The sequence below is a fragment of the Phaenicophaeus curvirostris genome, chromosome 3 (assembly GCF_032191515.1).
Source record: "Phaenicophaeus curvirostris isolate KB17595 chromosome 3, BPBGC_Pcur_1.0, whole genome shotgun sequence".
NCBI lineage: Eukaryota > Metazoa > Chordata > Aves > Cuculiformes > Cuculidae > Phaenicophaeus > Phaenicophaeus curvirostris.
The window spans coordinates 12,128,776-12,150,270 of NC_091394.1; the positions used below are offsets into that span (position 1 = coordinate 12,128,776).

Below are 21,495 nucleotides of genomic sequence, written 5' to 3' on the forward strand. Positions count from 1 at the left end.
TGGGAATCTGTATTTAGTTGTGAAGTTCACAAAGTAAGCTTCTCTGTGCACTGTGTTAGTAGGCTACTACAGAAAATGTAAATGTGTCTGTAATAACTTGCATATTGCTCTTAACTGCAGAATTTAATAACCTTCAGTTTTGAACTGGGGAAAAAGGTCATGTTTAAAAGAACACAGTATCTCCCATCCAGCTTTCTAAAGATGCTTTTTTTTTTTTTCCTGGATGGAGTCTTGGCAGTCTTGGCACAGAGGGAAGATTGGTCAAGATAAGTTCCCCTAGCCTGATATCATAGATCCAATGACATTTCTTTTTTTTCTTGATTAATGGCTTTCTGTTGACTCTATGGGACTACTCCCTTTGCTTAGGTGGTGTCTTACCTTCCATGATCTGTTGCACGTGCCTTTTTTGAAGAAATTGAGTTCATTGTTTCTGTGGCAGAAGCAGCATTCATGATGACTACTTTAGTCATCATACCTTCTGAGAATTGAGGAATCTTCCAATTTAAAAATAAGATTAATATTGAGCTAAGGCTATTGGGGGAGCAGTGGAAATGCCCCTAGGGCTCTGTTTTCACATCGCCACTACAATTAAATTTCTGCTTTTGATTAGTTTTTACTTAGAAAGTACGAAAACTAATCAAAAGCAGAAATATAATTGTAGTTAAACTTTCTAAGTTTGTAATGTGCTTGGGGTTTTTTCTTTTCCCCTTTTTGTCTTTTTTCCCCTTCTCCCCCTTCTCCCCTTTTTGTCTTTTCCCCTTTTCCTTTGCAGTAGTGTGACATTCAACTTTAAACGATCAAACACAAAACCTGCAGCTCATCATATCAAAGGTGAAGATGAATTACATTAAGCAAGAACAGATGTTTCATACAGGAACAGTTTGGAAAACACATAGTTCCTGGCTTAGCAATGCCATATGTTGAAAGATTGTAAAAATTAGTGGGTTTTTTTTAATGAGACAGTGAAAAACATCCTTTACTTTCTGCGTCCTGAAGAAAGAGAAAGAAGTAGCCACACTTAATTAGTGGTAGGAACTACTAAGCTAATACAATTTAAACTCCAGATTAAAAGCCATTTGTTTAATTAATTATTTATTTCCCACTAAACCCGTAACAATCTGTGCTGGCATGATAATTGCAGTGGTTTACCTGCCATTACCAATTTTTGCAGTTAGAGAACCTCAGAGAAGTAGAAGTACAAAACATTCCTATTACTCTAGTGCTGTCTAAATTGTGTTATTAGATAGCAAGGAACTTGGTAGCTAAACAAATGACAAAGTGCCTGTGTTCCTTTTTGTCTCCAGGGGCCAAGCCTTTGAATTGTGAGACCTTGTTGGCAAGCAGCAGGGCTAGCATTTTGATGCCCCTGAGCAGTAGGAGTGTAGGAGTCAGAAAGGAAGGAACGAAGAGCTCAGAAAAAAAAAAAAACTGGGCCAGGGGGACAATAAACTCAAGCAGAGGGTTTAGGAGAAACAGTTTTACAGTGGAACTGGGAAAGGAGACTGTGGGAATGGAAAAGAGGATTGAAAGAGGCAAGGGAACTTAAAGACTTCATCATCTGTGTCTTCAGCACCTGGAGCTCACTGAATCAGTAAGCAAGGCTGATATGAAGCAAGACCTCAGGGAACTTAAATGTAAAACTGGATGTTGTTTCTGTCTAAAAAATTTGAGCCCAGGAGCGTTCTGTGTTATCATTAATTTTCATAGTCTACTGTTGTATTTACATTTGCAATTTCTGACTTAAAAAATAATCTGAAAATTGCTTTCACGATAACAGGAACAATTTCTTGCTGTAATTCAGATTAGTTGCATGAGTGTTGCAGTGAGAAAAGAGATAGGACAGGTTGCAAGTTCATAAGTAAGAAAGCCCTCGCTGTGCTGAGTGATTGATTTTGTGTTACTTTTACCTATTAATGCTGCCTTCTGAGCAACTAAGTGAAAAATTGTGTCTTGCCTTGAGAAGAGTTTTTACTTGCTGTACACTGTACCTGTTCAGTGGCTTTACTGGTAACATGTTAAAAGGGCAGAAATATATAACCTAAACTGAAGTCATTTGTGTGGCAATGGTGTCTGGTATGTTCATACTGAACTTCAAAGTTATGGCAAATTACTCAAAATTCAGAAGACTGCTTTTTTTTTTGTAGGGAATTAGCAACATTCAGAATCTGAATAACTTAGAAGCATGAAACTTGCAGTTAGATTCATTTCTTTTAAAAAGAGTTTTTTAGAGGAATTTCAGCTTGGAGGGAAGAGGCAGAAAGGAGATTTTGTAAGGTGGGAGCATATTGTTAAGGAAAGCCAAATGCAGGGTATTGGCTTGAAGGCTAAAGTGATGTCACCTTCCTAATCTGCTAGATCTGAGGCTGCTGTAGTTCCTTGGTTCTGAGCCCAGCCTGTAGAGATGCTGAGCAAGTGTTCCAGAGATGTAAATTCACACAGAGCACACGTTCAGCCAGCCATGCAGAGCAAAAGAGGTAGAGAGCAGTGCGTTTTACCAGCACCCACGGACGCAAACAAACATGGGGCAGCACAGAGAGTTCAGCCCTGTATGCACACAGCCCCACAGAAAACAGGATTATGGTTAAGAAGATGGCCTAGATTGCAGTATGCTTGGCCAGCCAGAAGCTTGCTTACATGAGGCTTGTCCCTTTTCTCCCCTTCCTCTTCTTTTTCCCTATATTTTTTCTTCCCTACTGCGCACGGGTTCTCCTGTTTCCTCCCTGTATCTACTCTTAGTTACCCCTGCTTTTTCTCTGCGTTGCTCCCAGTCTTGTTAAGTCCGTACTCAAATTTCCCAAGGCTACCTAGGTAGTTTGGGGCTTGTGTAGTAGTATTGATATGGTTTCCTAGGTAGTGCTGGCCTTGCAAGGCTCTCACCAAAAAGGCTGATACTCCCCATCACTGCTCTGTGGTGACTGACCGTTTCTCATGTAGTTCTCCTGAAACTCCCTGTGAAATGCAGCAATCCTTCAGGGCACGCTCTGTGTAATATTTGTAGCTGCTTATGCTATCGTCTGTAAAGTCCAGCAGTTATTTCTGTCATATCCTTTAGTGTCTCCCATTCTCCTCTGTCAGATAAGCTTCAGGTCTGTGCCTGCATCTCTTTCCACGTTCTTTGGCAGGTATGTGATACTGGGTAAGGAAAAGTGAGACAGGGATGTGCTTATCTTGGTGGACCCGAGTTATTTAATGGATTAAGTGTTGGAAAAAGCTGTAGCATAGTTAGCAACCCAAGATCAGCTGCAGGCTGTCTTGGAGGCCTAAGATCCTTGCTTGTTTTTGCTCATATTTTAACCTGATTTAGCCTGCATGGATTAGCCACCCCAAGTTGCTTTATTTCCCAAGGACAGGCATACATTGTGACTGAAAGGGGAAGGCAGCACTGACTTGGGGGAGGATTTCATCTGTCTTAGAAAATCTTGTGTCTGCTTCTCAGAGTTTTTCTCATCTGCAAGGACATCTGGGGCAATGAACGCTTTTGACAGGTGATTAAATATCATTAGCTCTCCTTATCATTAATTAAAACCCTTCATAAATGAAGAAAAGCAAGTTTATTTCCCTGGAGGGCACATTTTGCATGGTAGTTTTGCGAGGCAGTGGTTTTTTAATGATCTTTATGTAGATAAGGTGAAATCTGTGAGGACAATGGCTTTGTCGAGTCAAGATCTGTTTCTTGTTATTATCTGTATTTTATTAGAACATGCTTTGCTGCAGGCTCTGTTCTTCTTGTGGAGAATTCCGGATTACTCCTGCTTCAAATCTTAGTTCAGCATCTTGTAATGCAGGAAGCTGCTGCGTTTGCTTTTATATCCTACAGCAGAAATTTTTGCTGCTCCCATCACTGTTTCTGAACAACCACTTCTGCATCACCATTTTCTTCTTCCTTCCAAGGTTGATCCTTTCACACCAGGCCTATCATGGATGAGAGAAAAGTCCTGAGTGGGTTATGATCTTAGCAAATGAGAAAGTTTAGCCTGCAGCTCAGTGGGAATGATAGTATGTTTGTACTGTTAGGTAGGAATAACCCGCTGCACAGTTGAGGCTGTAGGGAATGGAAACTTGTCTGGTTTAGGAAAGGATCTGCTGGTTTTCAGGATCAGAAGTTAAGCATAACTCAACAACCCCAGGCTATTTAGGTAAAAGCAAACATCATGTTCTAGTGTAAAAACAAGAGCAGATCCAGCAGGACATGGGAAGAAACCTTTCCTCTTTGTGAAGCATTTGCCTTTTTCAAAAACACGAGTTTCTGAAGCAAAAAAATACCCTATTCACCATGTCTGAGATGGACGAAAGAGGAAATAGAAGGCTTGAATTGTAGTAAAGGAGATGGGAAAAATAAAGAATGCGTGTGTAGGCATGGTGAGACCGTGATTGCGTGGGGTAGGCATGGCATCTCTGCTAGTGAAGGTATCGAAGATTCCTTTCAGCCACTCAGCTGGGCAGCATAGGCTTGTGTTGTTTTGTTCTGAGGGGAGAGGTGGATAATTTGTTCCCTGTTTTTCTGTGACCTTGTAACACTGTTTCATGTCTGTATGGAATGCTAGAGGCATAGTTTGGTAAGGTAAGAGGTGGCTGGAGCACATGAAATGTAGGAATGTCAACTGAAAGTAGCTTTTAAAGCAAAGAGTGAGGGTATAAAATTGGGATAGAGAACTAGTAATGTAAATAAAATTTAAAAAATGGAAAACGTAACCAGAAGATTCATATTATTTGCCCTGTTCTGCAATATGCTGCCTCTCTGGTCAGAAGAAAGTATGTGAGATTGAGGCTAAAAGCAATACCAAGTATCTTGTGAACTTTCAGTGGCTTTCTTAAAGGCTCAGCCTCTGGTAACTGTATCCTGAGGAGTGCTTTGCCTGAGGGAGGGACAAAGAAGGAAGAAACATTTCTTCCTTTACAGAAGAGTCTGTAGGCCCCTGCCCGATTTTTCTTGAAGAACAGGACCTGGTTGTATAGGAAGCAGCTGAAGCTTGTTGAGAAAATGAGTCTGGTAAATAACACGGAAAAAAAGGAAACCTGCAGGACAGCCAACTGACTATTAAAAGGTGGAACAAAAACGTAACATTGGCATACTGGGAGGACCAAAATACGTATACAAGAGAAAGGATTCAAATTGTTACCTGTCCATGTGTGCATATAGTCTGAGAGCATTACTTGATGTCTGGGGAGAAAGTATGAAAACCTGGAAGGCTTAGAATGTAGTCAGAATGTTTGTTCATTGAAAGTGGTGATATATTTTCACTAATGAGTCAGGAAGGATGTGCGAGCACATTATCTATTCAGGTAAGCCAGATGGAAGCAAGCAATAATGGTAAAAACATGCATTGAGGGGAAAAGTCTCAAGTTTCTAGATTTCTAGATTTAAGAAGAACAGAAAAATAAGTGAAAAACAGATGTGATGTATGGTAATAATGATGCTGTCTCTTAGAAACTGCACTAAGTCTCATGTGCCCCTAAATAATGTACTAGATAGTACACAGAAAAAACTACTCATGGTATTTTTGTTTGGGGACTGTCTACTCTTCTAGTCAACTGGCCCTGGGGCTGCTGAAAGCCCTGTTGTTATGATTGTTTAGTAATTCATCAATTTAGCAGTGAAGGTATAGGTGGAAAAGTCTTCCTCACTCCAACCCCATATCCATCAGAAACGCAAAAGTTGTCTAAGCACTGAGATGAGTTTGCCTCAATATATGTTAGTTGTTGTCAGCCCTGGAAGGGTGCAGATGACTGCGTCCTTTTCAATGGGCCAGAAGTTTCAATGTGGGATTTCACAACAGAGTGCACTGCCTGGGTATTGACATCTTGACTGGAGCTTTGTGACTTACTGTACTCGAGGACTTCAGTGTACAGCAGAACATCAGCTTTGCTGGGCTGGCTATTCACTTCTTCAAAGTAACAGTTGCCCTGCAGTTTACGTTGTGTAAGCACTCCTCTCCGAACAATCGAGAAATACGTCTAGAGAATTTGGTCCACGTTTGACCTCATGCCAGAGGGATTTTGGCTTATTCAGTTGCTCAGCTCGTTCACATTTTAGCATGGAAGCTACCTCATGCCCACAGCAATATGAGGAGTCAATATAAGGATTTGATGTGATCTCCTTGATTTTGAAAAGGCCAGTCAAAAATCTGCTACACCAGCCTGCCAGCGGGTGAAATGAAAGAACCTCCCAAGCATGGCGGGGTTTGTCTTGAAAAAAAAAAAATTGAATCATAGACTGAAAGAAAAGGATGTGCTGAGGCTCCAGCTCAAACCTGATCTTATTTCCAATAGGGTTTTTAACTGTGTGAAAACACCCAGCTGTCCTCGCAGTCGAAAAGTGTCACTTCAATCCAAGGCCCTTGAAGGAAGAGTGCAGGAGAGCTGTTACAATTAGTGTGCAATCTTGTTAGCCTGTAACATTTTTCCCCAGTAGACACTTGCTTGATTTGATCATAGCAGTGAAGATATAGTGCAGTTTCAAAACACAGACTAGTCCTGGATTATCTGAGCTCACCAAAGCTGTCCTCTGTGGATCAGACCCCTATTCGTATTGCCTTCTTAAGGCAAGTAAGACTGTTTTTATTGGCAGTTGTTGCTACATGCCCGGAACCTGCCAAGGATAATATAAAAAACATTCCCCTCTCCACCTCCTCCTTTCGAAAAGTAACCAACATAGAAGTGTTATTCAATTGCTACCCAGTTGGAAAACTCGTATTGTCAGAAGTTGTTACTAAGAAGACAGTGGTTATTAATGATGTACCGAGATGCATGCTTCAGCATATCTTTAGAAATTATGGAGATGTATTTATTTGCAGATGACTGGTTAATTTTGCTTTGAATCAATAAGTAATCTGCAAAGAACATATGTAGCAAGTAGCTAGGTATAATTTATTCATTGTTCCTTTAATTATTCTGTTTTTCTTTATTCTGTAATGTCAGGTTTTCAGCTGCTGTTACTAATAAAAGCAAACAGAAAATGCATGCAGCTAAAGATAGAATTTCTTTAGCATGTTTCAAATGGGCAGGAGATTCATCTTTTCCTGGAATAAATTGATTTACTGCAACTACTGTCTATTGCAATACTATAGAATAAGTTAAAACGTTATAAAAAATCTAAACACTCCCCTGAGGAAAGCATATTCAAGTTATTTGCAGTGTCTATGTAGAGTTATCTCAGTCTTCTGGGTTGCTGGCATGGAGAGAAAATATTTTTTCTGGAAATGCATCACTTCAAACAGTAAACTGAAACAGCATCAGTGAAAACTATTGAAGAAAATCAAGTGCCATTTGACACCTCTAAGTTAGAGATGATGAATTAAAATTTCAGCGTGTTCCCATGTGTCTATATATTGTAGGCTGCAACAGTTAATCTCTTAGCTAAACATATGCAAAAAAAACTCTGTTAGTTTACCAGCATAGGTATGATTCCTTTTTTACTAAGTGCTATTTTGTGTGTTGTTACCTGTAAAACCTTTTATTTCCAATGGGATCTTTCTCCTTTTTTCCCAAGTGACTGTTTTTTTCACACAGCTAGTTTGCACCATAAATTTGGAGGTCCAAACTTTCTCAGGAATGTAATGCTGTTCTGGGACCGTTTCTTGGTCTGCTCTTCTGACAATTTCACTTTAAAGGAGTTATTGTTTGCTGCCTGACACATCCCAGGTGAAGTTTCGAATTCCTGCAGGATAAATGTTGACGGTTTTGAGAATCATATTCCATAAGCCAGTCAGAATTTGACTCAGCATGACAGTCTAGCAAAGATTGTGTAAACTCTGAAATAAAACATAATTCTGATATTAAATTCATGCCAAGCAAGCAGAGGCACCCTTTTTTTTCTCATCGTATGAGTCTCCTGATAACAGAAAACTGTAAAGATTGAGGATATACCTTGTTAAAAAGAATATTTACAAACCAGCTATGCATTTTTTTCTCAAGAGGGTTTGCACTTCGTCTCTCCAGAAGTACAATTTGTCTTGCTGTTTGCCACTCTAACATGAGCTGAATTTATTTTGTAGCTACCCCTTGAACAACAGTGATCTGCATCAATTCAACATTGAGGAGAATGGTGGAGCACCATATACTGCAAAAATGCCTGCAAGGCACCACCACCACCATCGTCATCACCACCATCACGCGAATTATGGCGCCCTTGCTCCTGACAACAAGGACATTGTTTCTGGAGTTCCAAACCCAAACAGTAAGTCCACTGCAGTGTATGTAATTTGAGTAACTGTGCTGCTTTCAGATTTGTCTCTGGCAAGAGGGCAAAGGAAAACAACGTGTTTTGGTTTTTCTCCTTGAAAAACATGCTTCCTTTTATTATTTGCTGGCTTTGTAGTATGTGCAAATGAGACAAGATTTTCAACTTCCTGGCTTTGCTACAGGGTTGCAGGATTTGGTGTTAGATTGGTGTTCCATGACTGAACAAATACCCAGTTAGTCACAGGTATTGAGTCTCTGGTCACCTGGCACAGGCTATTTTTTTCATTATTACTATTCATTCCTATAGGCTCACAAACCTATCTTCATCTGCCATTGCCTTTTGCTGGTCTACCCAGCTGGCCTTTAGCACTCATGGTTTGCATCTGACTCTTGCTTTCATGTCTGGGAACAAATAGCAGAAATTCTGGAGCACTGGACAAGAAATATCTTGCTCTTAGTTTGGGTAATGGGAACAATTCCTGCTCGGCCCTACCTACAATGACTGGAGGATGCTTGCTTGCTTGCTTGCTTGGTGGAGAAATTCTTGGCTTGTAGAAAGCAAAGAGAAGAAAACCCTATCTGTTCCTGATGCAGCCTTGGGGAGTTTGGGTATTCCTGCTGCTGAGCATGTACGGGCCTTATTTAAGGGTACATATCTTGGCCAAACATTTGTAGGTTTACACAGGAACTGGAAGAGAAACATCCCTACAACTTAGCAAGCCCACTTCTTGCTCTCCAAATGTATAATCCCTGCAGTGTGTGAGATGCTGAAGCTGTGTGAGAATTTCAGAAGATGGGCAAAACAAAGTATGATCTTTTATTTTCCATCTCTCAAAGGAACAATCAGTTCTTCCTTCACCCGTTTTTTGCCTTTGTTATAGTAAATCACCCTGAGATAGGCCTCTATTATGGAAACTTTCAACCTAGGCAGTTAATCTGACAACTTTCAAATTTCTGAAACCAGGACCTTCTAATGGACAGTGCTGTGTCCCCTCGACTGCAGGCTGTCCTACCTCAGCAGGAACACACAGGCATCTGCCTGCATAGGCACTTTAATCAGACTTTCTTTCAGAAACCCATAAACACTTTTTTTTCCTTACTTTTCCAAGGAGAAGGAGATAACAGATTTTAGGAGGGAAGCTCAAGAAATAAAATGCAAGGCATTACAGACATTTTAGAAAGGAATCCTAAAGCAGCAGTACAAATTTCTTGCTGGGGCTTTCAGTGAATCTACTCCCATAGGAGCAACCTCCAGGAGACATGCCGTGCTTCTCTGTCTTTCATTGATTTTATGCTCCGTGCTGATTTAGCATCATGCTGTGGAGTGCGTGGGGCCAGCACGGCACACGGCCAGCGTGGCTTCCCTGTGCCCAGTGCTGCCATAGCAGCCCAAGGCAAGACACTGGGTGCTCCTGCACTGCCAACAGGCGTCTGCATCTCAGCCATGGTCTGCAGCATCCTGCACCACCCAGGAGAGCGACGAAGAGCACCCCGTTGGATACCTGCTTGGGCAGCTCACCCTGGCCGTGCACCTGCTGAGCCTCGGCCGCTGTGCACGGGGCTGCCACGGGCAGCAGCTGAGCGCTGGCAGTGGAGGGACGTTGGCAAGGCTGAGCTGGAAGGCTTCGTCCCGGCTGTCAGCCTGGTGCAGCAGGAGGCAGTGACCTTTCTGGGGGCTGTGCCAGCGCCTATTTTTCTTTCCCAAATTAGAGCTGAAGCATGCCAGGAAATTCAGTCCCAGCCAGCCTTTGCTGCTGCCCAGTGTCCCAGCCCTGAGGGCACTGCAGGTCCTACTGCCCCGTCCCCTTGCTGAGGGCTCTCTTGTCCTGCCCACAGTCCCAGGTCCCATGTCAGCCCCCTCACTGGGGTTTCAACACCTGCTTCAGCAACACCACAGCAGGGCCAGTCTCCAGCACGCCACAGCCATACCATGGGCCCTGCTGAGCTGGGACCACCCGTAGAGCAGAAGGTAGTAGAAAAAAGAACAGCAAAAAACAGTACAGGATGTTTATTCCAGCTCTGTGTCTCCTCTTAGGCTGCACTGCTTTCCTAGTCCTCCTTGTTGGTGAGATAAGCTTAGAAGAAGCTTAAAAAAAGCATAAGGGCAAGCATCAGGAGCAGTTCTATTTGTGTCCAGCGAGCGTTACCTTCAAGATGAAATGTAGGGCCCTGGAGGCTGTCCCCGTGGACGCAGGCAGGACAAGCTCTCTCCACAAATCCCACACCACTCAGGGGACTCAGCCTCCCTGGCCTGTCCAGCAATTGTGGTTCTCTGAAGGGGACTTTTAACAGCTGAGACATGCATGTAGCACTCATTCCTGGAGGTAGATTTACCTTTATCTTCATTTTGTCTGCTTGCAGCTGGTTCATGCTAAATATTTGATTAGAGAAAAGGTAGTCGGTGCTCAGTAGTGCCAAATCATAGAATTGCTTGGTTGGAAAAGACCTTTGAGATCATCGAGTCCAACTGTACCTGTCCACTATTGAACCATATCCCTGAGCACTTCATCTACCTGTCTTTTAAATACATCCAGTGACAGTGACTCAACCACCTCCCTGGACAGCCTATTCCAGTGCCTAGTAACCCTTTCGGTGAAGAAATGTTTCCTAATGTCTAATCTGAACCTCCCCTGGTGCAACTTGAGGCCATTTCCTATCATCCTATCACCTGTTATTTGGGAGAAGAGACCATCATCCATGTTGCTACAAACTCCTTTCGGGTAGTTGCAGTCAGTGATAAGGTCAGATTCCTTTTCTTCAATCTAAATAACCCCAGTCCTCTCTGCTGTGAACGTGCTGAAGCCTTTAGGAGCATGCTGGCTGGCTGTTGGTTATCTAGGGTGACACACATGGCAGACTGCTTGGGACAAGAAAACTCAGGCAGACAGGAGCTGATACCAGGGGTCTGCATCAGGAACCTGGGGACACGGGGACTGATGTCTGGCCCCAGGCTGTGTGGAAAGGCCAGTGCTGGGAAAGTGTTTCTAGGAAGTATGTTGTCACTAACCTGGGAACACTCTTGAGGAATAGGGTGCTTGTGATAAAAATATCTCAAGTTGAAATGCCTGGAGAGCCAAAAGGTCTCTCTATGGGGAGAATCTGCTCTCCTATGGGAAAAATTCCCCATGAGTCTCAGAGGTAAAGCTGTGCACATAAGCACTTCACTTCTGATACCTTGTGGCTTTCCAAGAGACCATGGGCATTTTGTGACTTTTTCCTGTTCCTGTGGACTGGACTCATAGAATCATAGAATCATAGAATAACCAGGTTGGAAGAGACCCACCAGATCATCGAGTCCAACCATATCTCTGAGCTCTGAGGTGGTTTTAAATTCATCTGAAGTAGAATGTGCAATGACCCACCCATACATACCCGGCAGTGGGTTGAGAGGGAGAAAGTATCTGCCTTTCCTCCTCCACTTACACCTATTCCAATAAATTCCAAAGTTTCAGAACAATTTGCAGTACATGGTCAGGAGAGAGGGAGATAGCAGTATGCCCATCCAAGGTTCTCTTTAAATACTGGTGCATGTTTCGCAGCAAACACACGGCCTGGGATTTTGTTTGAGAAAACAAACCTTGGCCAGACCTGCCTGATTTTTCACATTCCAAGTAATTTGTCTACTTCGATTACTAGATGAAGTGAAATCCGGTGAAACAAATCTGACATGTGTGTTTATGAAGGCAGCTCAACAGAAGATGTTGTTTCCCTGCACTCAGCCTGATTATTATATTTGCAATGCTGCTGTTCACCTCAAAGCTTACATATGCAGATCGTATCCTTTTATGCAGCAGATCTTCCCCTGACGTGTTTACAGAATCCCAGTCCCAGGGATCGCTGTATTGAAGAGCAGTTAGCCTCACAGCACCCACGCCTTGACACAGAGAGGGTGAGCTGCTTGCTAAGCCTAATTGGCACGGCAGCATCGTGCATGGATTACCAGGTACATGTGAAGAAGAATTTCTCCACCATGAGAGTGGTGAGGCCCTGGAACAGGTTGTCCAGGGAAGTTGTGGCTGCCCCATCCCTGGAGGTGTTGAAGGCCAGGTTGGATGGGGCCTGATCTAGTGGGAGACGTCCCTGCCCATAGCAGGGGGGTTGGAACTAGATGATCTTTAAGGTCCCTTCCAACCCAAACTATTCTGTGATTCTACGATTTTCTGTGAGCAGACCCACTGGCAGCAGCTGAGGCTGCCACCAAAAGTAGGTGCCAACAAGTGTGCAATGTAGCTCACAGAACTTTTTTGACGGAAGACGGTGAATGAGAAGAGGGGGCCCAGCTTGCCTCTTGGAACTCTGGGCTCATCTTGCAGGTTATCACTTACAAAAAGACATCCTTTATTCCTGAACAGGTTGCTTCAAAAGTCTTTGTGTAACCCTGAGCAGAGGATGGTAAAATACAGACTGAGTTTCAGACTGAAAACATTGCTTTGAAAGATGACAGTGCTGCCAGATCCTTTCTTGAAATAATAGCCTGGTTTTACCAACACTTAATGCTGTTTCAGGAAATATATGCTTTTTGTGGGAATTCAATTTTTTGCATTTTTAAAACTATTTTCAAGGCTGAGTTAAAAGGCCAAGTTGGCTACCTTTTCAACAGCTCTCCCTTTAAGCAAAAAAAAAAAAAAAAACTTGAATAATTTTAAAATGGCACTTTTCAATTTCTGTATTCTTTCTCAACAGGAAAACAGAATTGCTGTGTTTCTTCAAAAAACCTCCAGCATCATCATGTCTTATCTTACTGCTTTGGTAATTTATTCCCAGGTATCACTGGGGAGTTTCACAATCTCACATTCATGGAAGCAGCTGTGATGTGAGAAATGTGAAACTCTGGCGTCACTAATTTGTGATGAGAGACCACTGAAGGGAGGTCAATGCTGATATTGTAACCCCTTCCAGGACATTATTACCTCAGGGTCTGATAACGTTTTATCAATGCCAAAACCAGCTTTTTGCTTATATCCCTATAAGCTGGTTTTAGCAGTTTGTCTTTAGTCAGCAAAGTCCTTAATGTATATTTAAACAGCTGTAGAATTAGATCTTAAGGGAGTAATATTTAATATTCTCAGGACAGCTTAAGAACCTTATCTAAATAGAACTGCAGCCAGTGCAAAGTTTTTATTGATTTTAGTGGGCTTTGAATCAGGCTCCAGAGATTACCAGATTGTTCCTAACTGTTACTACCTAGACTCCATGGCAAAAAGAAATGCAGGAGGACAGAGGAAATTGTTAAATCATCACATGATGAAGCTCATTTTTATCAGAGTACTTGCAAATATACCTATATATGATGCACCATCCCCAAGATGTCGTCAGAGACCTTTCAGGGCTGTCTCAAAAAATATTTTTCCTTGTCTTTTTGTGTTGGTGGTTTGTTCAAAATCTCTGTTGACAAAGCACAGTAAATTCCTGACAACAGTCTTAAGGAGACTGGCATATAAATAAAGATGTCTGATAGAAGCCAAAAGCGATACTCTGATCTCTTTACACATCACATGTTCTGAGAGTGGCACCTTGGCTGCACAAATAATCCCTCTGGTGTCAATTGAGTTTTAAACTATATTGCAGGAGGCAGGAGGGGGAGTGTAAGGAGAGAAATATCTAGTCCAGAGGTGGCAAAAGCCCTGCTGAAATGCAGGCATGGGAGAGAAGGAGGAGGAGGAATTTTTTGCTAAAGAGAAAAAGGAAAAAAATATTTGACTGGCATAATTACAAAACAATTTAGGTGGTCTTACAGGGAAGATGGATTGCTGACCTCTGTCTCTTCAGATACAGCTGAGTGTCTTGCTCTTTGATTCTTCTGTATCCTCCCTTCAGACTCTGTTTTTTTTCTTTCTTTCTTCTGGGCATCTTTTAGAACTGAGCTCAGGACTTCCCCTTCTTTATGATGAAACTTCCCATCTGAAGAAAATAGAAACGGAGAGTGTGAAGGTAGTTGGACCATGGCCAGCCCTGCACGTCAGCATGAATAAGGTATAGCATATACATATATATTTCTACATTTATATGCCAGAGAACCCTTTTATAGTTTCATATTCAAAAGCTGTTGCCTTTTCAGCTCCAATTCAAATCAACATTCATCTGCAACCGATTTGCCTTTTAATCACCTCTCACCTTCGGCTTATGGGACTGGGATTTGGTTTTTAGATGTAGCATTTCCTTCAAGTTTGCCTTTCAAAATTTCAGAAGCTGCTGCAACAATGTTAGGATGCAGTTTAGCTGTGAAGAGTTAGTCATCTAGGCAGCTCAGAGCTGTAAAAGAATAACACTTTAAGTGATAAAAAAAATATATCTTGTTCTTCTACATCAGAAGTCTGTGTTATGCCTTACCCCCCTCCACCCTGGCCCTGCCCCCGGCATCTGATGTTAGTGGGTGTTTTATGAGTGAGTTTTTGCAGGGGTGGGAAAACACCCACGTCCCACTCTTCCTGCCAGAGATCAGAGGCCACCAGGTCAGTGGCTCCTTGTATCCATGTGAGGAAAAATCCACTGTACCTGCACTGTGGAGTGCCTTGAGACGAGTCTGGATAGAGCCACAGAGACCTGAAGCTCTGGTTTTCAACCACATCACTCCTGAGCCGAACCCAGTGAAGCCAATAAGAGCGTTGCCACTGCCTTCAAACGAGGTGGGTGTGGGCCCCCAGTGACTTTACAGGCATGTTAAAAGAAAAGCGGTGTTTTGAGAATTTTCTGTCAATTCAAGGAATAACCCAATTAAATTGCTTTACCTTCAGTTTACAGACAGCCTTTTGTTCTTGATACTATTTCAACAAGTGTTAGGAAAAATGAAAATCAAAGGGGAGTTGGCAGCGTGTCAAAAATAGAAGCATAAGAGGTCTGTATATCTGTATAGCATTGTCTTTCTGTTGTCTGGATGAGAGAATCCAGGAAATGGAAGTCAAGAATGCAAATCAGTGAGTCAGATGTTTCCATAAAAATGAAATATTGGCATTTTTCTCAACATTCTAATTAATTGAGGTTAATCCATAATGCAGTGTTTTTTCTGTTATGAAGATTTGCTTGAAGAACCACATTCGGGGGTGTCATAGGTAGTTGTGTAGTTCAGCTGAGGACTGCAGTCCTTATACCTTATGTAGGTGGTCATGTGGTAATGACCTATAGTCTTACTTTTGGGGACTTCTGAATTAACAAATCAAAGTGGAATATTTTAGACTTTTTCCTAAATCTATTTGATTTTAAACCAGGAAGAGTTTTCGTTTTGTCTAACTGGTTGGTTTGAGTGGGGAATAGTTAAAGCATACAGTAGACAAACTAGGGTGAAATGGAAAATAAGTCTTTTTTTTTCCCCTTGGACGTTTGTCAGGTTCTTCTTCTAGAAATACACTTAACTGGAAGTAAGTGCAGTTTTTTATAGGCAAAGCTAATTAAGCGTTGACACAGTTTGCCAAAGGAAAATTCTTCATCTCATGGATTCATCCAGTGAATAATCAGGTCTTGTGAAAGGAACACTGTAGTTCAGATGTAACTACTAATACTCTATCTTGAAGCCAGCTGAAAACATTCACTTAGGTGCGATATCTCAAACATGCTTTAAAGGGTGGTCCTACACTACTGAGCTTACTGACAGCTCAGTCTGGCATATATAAATGGCTAAAGTAAAGAAGTGAAAGGACTTCTTCTGTGTTGACCGCAGTGCACAAGTGGATAAACAAGTCTGGCCTGTGTTGTGCAAAAGATTCAAACAGATACCCTCAATAGTATCCTTGTGACCTCAAAATGAGTAGATTTATGGGTTTTTACCTTTCTTTCAATGAAAGCTTAAAACTCTTTGGTCCTGTATTCCACTGCACTGTGCAAGTAGTCCCTGTGACTTCTGCCTGGCAAAGCCTGACCTCTGATCCTCTTGCTTTTCTTTCTTCTCTGAAAGGCAGAATTCAGTTCTCCTATAATTAACAGTTTTCTTTGACTTGTCCTGACAGCTCTAGAATCTTGTCCACATTCAGATGGATTATTTATTTAAGAACTAATTAGCAGAAACCAGTATCACAGCAAGTCAGTGCTTCACAATAAATGCAGCTGCACAGTAAATGCAGCCTGTGTCTGGTGTGGTAAGACCTCCATCAGTCAAAGTTTAGCTGATGAAAAAGTCTTGCAATGAGCCCAAGAAGTTGCTAAATGCTTCAGTTTCTGGCAGAAGCTCAGCAGAAGGCAAGGCTAGAGACACAGGCTGTCTAATGAAAATCCTTTCCTGGCAGTCATAGAGGATTTGAGTTTAGGAGCTGGGCAGCAATCCCATGAACAGCAATTTCCATGGGAGTGCAAAGGAGGCCATTCCCCCCAAATGTATTAAAGTTCCCATTTCTGAGCTGTCTAAATATTGTACATGTCATTGAAACATGCCCAGAGTCACCAGCAGAAAGCACTTCAGCGATCAAGCCCTCACATTACAGGCTGTGGGTTGTGACTGACAAATCGTTCTGAGGTTCTTTTGGCTCTTTGCTTGTATTTTCTTCTCCAAGCACCATTTTCTGACCTGGATCCTAGTGAAATATATATACATAGAGCTCGTAAAATTAAAGCAAACAAACTGCAGGTCTTTGAGCTTTGAGCAGAGCCTGGAGTTGCCTCATAAGATGGCTTCTCCAGTGAAAGAGAGGGACATGCCGTAAATATTCAGTTAACTCTGGACTGAAATGCTATGGGGCACCATTCAGCACAAAAGCAGTGCAAGTTAGACAGGATTGGCCAGCCCTGAACTGTGACAAGCATTTTTCACTGTGAGTGTGGCCTTCCTGTCTCCTTTCTTTATGGTAACTACCTACTCATTCCAGCAGCAAAGAGATTCTAATGGGTGGTCAGTGTGTCTAGTTTCTGGCAAAAAAATAAAAAGGTAACAGCTCTCCTGCACCACTCCATTGATTTCCATTCTACTAAGTGCTTTTTATTCCCTAGTTTTGCATCCTCTGAAATATTATGCTGAAAAAAGATGGTGAAGTGGTTATGAAACTGCTTCATTTGCTCTATTTCTGAAAATAAAGCAATGGTTTCCACATCTGTTATGGAGTCTCAACTTTCACTCCTTCTCTTCCTGTTGCTAATTATTATTTTTTTCAAGCAAAGTGCTTTGGGGCTGGAATTTGTCAGGCTTAATAATCAACTCATAGGAGTATTAACAAGAAATTGGGTAAATTAGATTCAGCAGTTAATTAATTTGATTGCCCGCTACAGCAGACTTTGTCTCGTGGGAATGATGAATGGATGTGTCTAAACTCTTTTCCAGAGCTGTTAGGTATAGTGGACATGTCTGTCCACCTACTGAATGATAAAAGTCCATTTCAACATGTGTTTCGTGCCCTTTGGTGCTAGTGGACTCCTTAATCTCCAGGAGAGACAAGTCTAGGTGCTGTAGCTGTGCATGTATTTCTAATTTTCTTTCTCGCACACCTTTCCTTACAAAAATATATTCTCCCATCCCCCCTTTCTGCATGTGTTTATGTGTATATGTGTGTTTGCGTGTGTATATGTATATATAAAGACATATAAAGACAAGAATGTACTTTTAGCATTTCTGAAATCTTGGCATTCTTGTAAGTGTTAGTCCAGATGTAATTTTTACATCAAAATTCAAAATATTAATACAGTACAAATTGTATCTGACCATTTTCTTGATTTTATGTTCACCATTCTCCTATCACCCTGTGTCCTAAGGTTGATGATTTAATTCTGGTGGTGGGCAGAGGAGATGTTATGATGGTCATGTTCATGATTTCCACTCTAAGATCTGCTTCAGGTCCTTTTGAATGTTTACAAACATGCTTTTGCACCTTGCTCTTTCTTCATTGCTCTGCACCTTTGCGTTACTATGCTGGAATTTACTATACACTGTGACTTTTACATAAACATTCTAGATACTAGGTCTTCACTCTCTTCATTGCCCTGAAAACAAGTATTACCCAGCTCCCGGTCTGTGTTTCTTTAATTGATCATTGGTGAGTGGTTTATAAGCCGTGCTGTATAAACTGTGCCAGCCTATGCCCCTTGCATTATCACCCCATGTGTGAGCTCCCCTACACAGACTCCTGTGTCTCTGCTTCACATGGCCTCTGGTTATTATAGCAGTCCTGTGTTACTTTATACTACATCATTGTGTTAGAGTCATAAATATCTGATTCTACAAAGAGTAACTGCTTGTGTTATTACTGTTACAGCTAAATCTAGTAAAACAAAGCTGCAGGCAGATCAAGAAAGATTTGGAGAGAGTGAGCCTGATGAGCTTCAATGGCTTTGCAAATTCTGTTCAAAGCTTAGAGCCCTTTGCTAGGATTGCAATATCATATTACAGGGCTACCCAGTTGTACTGCTGACTCCTTGTAAATGATACCACTTGCAAATGAGCTGTGGAGGTACCTGCCCTGTCAACAACTGCAAAGCCTAAACCTACTGCAGTTCCAAAAATCATTTGGGAGTCACAAAAACCCACAAGACCATCATCTTTTGTTGATATATCTCTGACTCTTCTGTGTGATACATTGATCAGAGGCTATACCCCAGCAAATGTGGCTACCATGACCATTATGGCTATCATGAAACTTGGTACTGAGAGGCAGGATCCAATAATACTGAGCGATAGCATTTTATTAAATAAATACAATACCAAGAGCCTTGCTCCAAGGATATAAGCAAAACAAGATTAATTGGGAGTTATAACTTTCATTAGACCAACTGATACTTGACCTGAGGAAGGTCTTGTGTATCTGATGGCTTAATAAGGGATTGGTTTCTTTGTTTGTTTTTCCAAGAGTCTTTTTCCAATAAAAGATGCAGCTTCTGCTTGCAAACTTTGCCTCAAATAAGAATAGCACATAATCAAACAGGTCTTACCATTATAGTGTCTTTTTGTAACTGGTGTTAGATCTCACATGAGAAAACAATCAATAAACCTACTGATGGAAAGGAGGAGAAAGACACTGTAGTTTTTCATGCACATTAGCAGATGTAGTTGAGTCCCAGGAAATCAAAGGGTTTGACCTCACATAACTACTGTGTACTCAGAACCTACATATCTGTGTTGTCTTCATTAAAATTTTACCTCCCAGTTGCAGTGATGACTAGCAACAAAGAATAAGCCTGTATTCCTAAACAACATATTCTATTTTCCAGATGTCTCCAGCTGAATAAATGTTTTAAACATACAGTTTGTCTAAAAAGAGACTATTGATAAATTCACAGAGGCAAAAGGTCATGAATCTCACTCTTGCAAAGTTTGATGTAGAACAAAGCGTGGACTTTTTAAAGCAGAGAGAATTGAAATGTTAAGTATAGGAGTGGTATGGCTGTGTTTCATACAACTATTTTTATATTCTTTATGTGTACTTAATATTCAGTTAGCTTTGCAAACCAAAGACAGTGTCATCATTATCTAACACTATGCAAATCCACCTTTGGTTCTAGTAACAGCAAATGTAATTGAATTTAAAGTAAATGTTTAGAGGAGAAAAGCAAACCTAAGACCTGAATTATAAAAAGAAAAAAAGGCACTTAGTTTTATGTGTATGTATATCTGAGCTTGTTTAACCCACGAACCCATCCAAATGCAATTCTCCAGTGTTCTCCTTCTCTGGAAAAATGAAATCCTGCATCAGTGGTGGAAGTGTTGTGAACACAATGCTTTTTTTTAGCACCAGCAGAACTAGAGATGGAAAATTGGAGTGGTATCAGGTATCTTATTGGGGATTTTTCCTTTTTTTCTAAACCTATTAGGATGAGTTCAGATTGCAATTTTAAGCAAGAAGATTATTCCTTTCAAATGCAAGCTTAACTCTCAGACTTTCAATAAAAGGGGGATCTCAGATTTTTCAGAATTGCATAATAAGAAATGATAAAATTGGAATTCTCATTAACTACTACCATGTTTATTTTTCTAATTACTTCCATACAGAATGCATTGGTTTATAAATGTAAATAAAATTTTAATAACTGCCAACCTGGTACAATATTTGAATATCCAGCTGCTGTATTTATCCTTCACTCATCACTGCAAGCAGTAAGGATTCTGGAAATGTAAGACTTCTTTATTATACAGCAAAATAAAGTAGATTACATCTTTCATTCCTTCAGCAACAGTATATAGAGATTCCTAATGAAGGCAGACTTAGATCTTTGATTTTCTTATAAAGTAGTGAAGTGAACCACAGAAGGTACTGTGTGTTTTGGTATAATCCTGAAGTATTTTTTTCTTTTGTTTTATTGAAAACAATTATACTTTAGGAGTTAAATTGGAGGATGAATGGGGTTACATTTAAAGATTAGTGGCGTTAAGGAACAATAGGAACTTATAAAGTTGCTTAGAAGTGCCAATAATCTGCAGTAAGGAGGTGCTACTTTGTGCTGTGATTTGAGTTCACTTTTAGTCCAGATCTGCAATTTCATCACACATATGTGTGTAATAGTCTCAGCTAATCAGCTATGTGAGAGCAGAATTCAGAAGTTATTCAGAATGGGCTGCACTGTGGCAGAAAAGTCTGTCATTACCAAGGCAAGATGACAAAACGTTTTTGCTTTTCACATATATTCAGAAGATAGAGGAGGTCTGGGTGAGGCTGAGCACTCTCAAGCCTCATATGGGATTTCTGTGCAGTAGCATTACCACTGGGACAGGGAGAGGTAGTGGCCCTCAGCTGCTGTCCTGTCCCCTGTCACTTGGGAGAAGAGGCCAGCTCCCTCCTCTCTACAACCTCCTTTCAGGTAGTTGTAGAGAGCAATAAGGTCTCCCCTCAGCCTCCTCTTCTCCAGGCTGAACACCCCCAGCTCTCTCAGCCGTTCCTCATAAGGCCTGTTCTCCAGCCCTTTCACCAGCTTTGTTGCTCTTCTCTGGACTCGCTCCAGAGCCTCAACATCCTTCTTGTGGTGAGGGGCCCAGAACTGAACACAGGATTCGAGGAGCGGTCTCACCAGTGCCGAGTACAGAGGGAGAATAACTTCCCTGGACCTGCTGGTTGCACCGTTTCTGATAGAAGCCAAGATGCCATTGGCATCATGAATGCTACAGTAGGATGTTTAGACTTTTTGAGGGTTCCCAACTACAGGGCAGCCCCGAGGCCTCTTTTCATGCTCTTGGTCAATATGGGGTGATTGGACAGGGAAGGGAGAACATGAGGACTGAAAAATATTCATATCTATCTGAACAACAGATGGACGACCTTGGAAGTTTTCAAGTTGCAAAACCACCTTGTGTCCTGAGCAAGTGTTCATGGTCTTTTACTAGCTAGTAAAATATAGTTATTTTATCTTGCTTGACTGAAATGATATTTAATTAATAACCAGTGTTAAATCAAAGGTGGGATTTTGCATGGC

The 21,495-nt window shown here is 41.4% G+C and overlaps 1 protein-coding gene across 3 annotated transcripts in view; it reads left to right on the top strand.

The window, feature by feature from the left end:
- EPB41L4B (erythrocyte membrane protein band 4.1 like 4B) overlaps nucleotides 1-21,495 on the top strand; it is a 167,909-nt gene that overhangs the window by 82,583 nt on the left and 63,831 nt on the right. For all 3 annotated transcript variants that reach the window (XM_069853385.1, XM_069853384.1, XM_069853386.1), the window contains exons 16-17: nucleotides 7,995-8,176; nucleotides 14,039-14,154. In XM_069853385.1, the coding sequence (XP_069709486.1) occupies nucleotides 7,995-8,176; nucleotides 14,039-14,154 (298 nt within the window). The remainder of the gene's footprint in view (nucleotides 1-7,994; nucleotides 8,177-14,038; nucleotides 14,155-21,495) is intronic.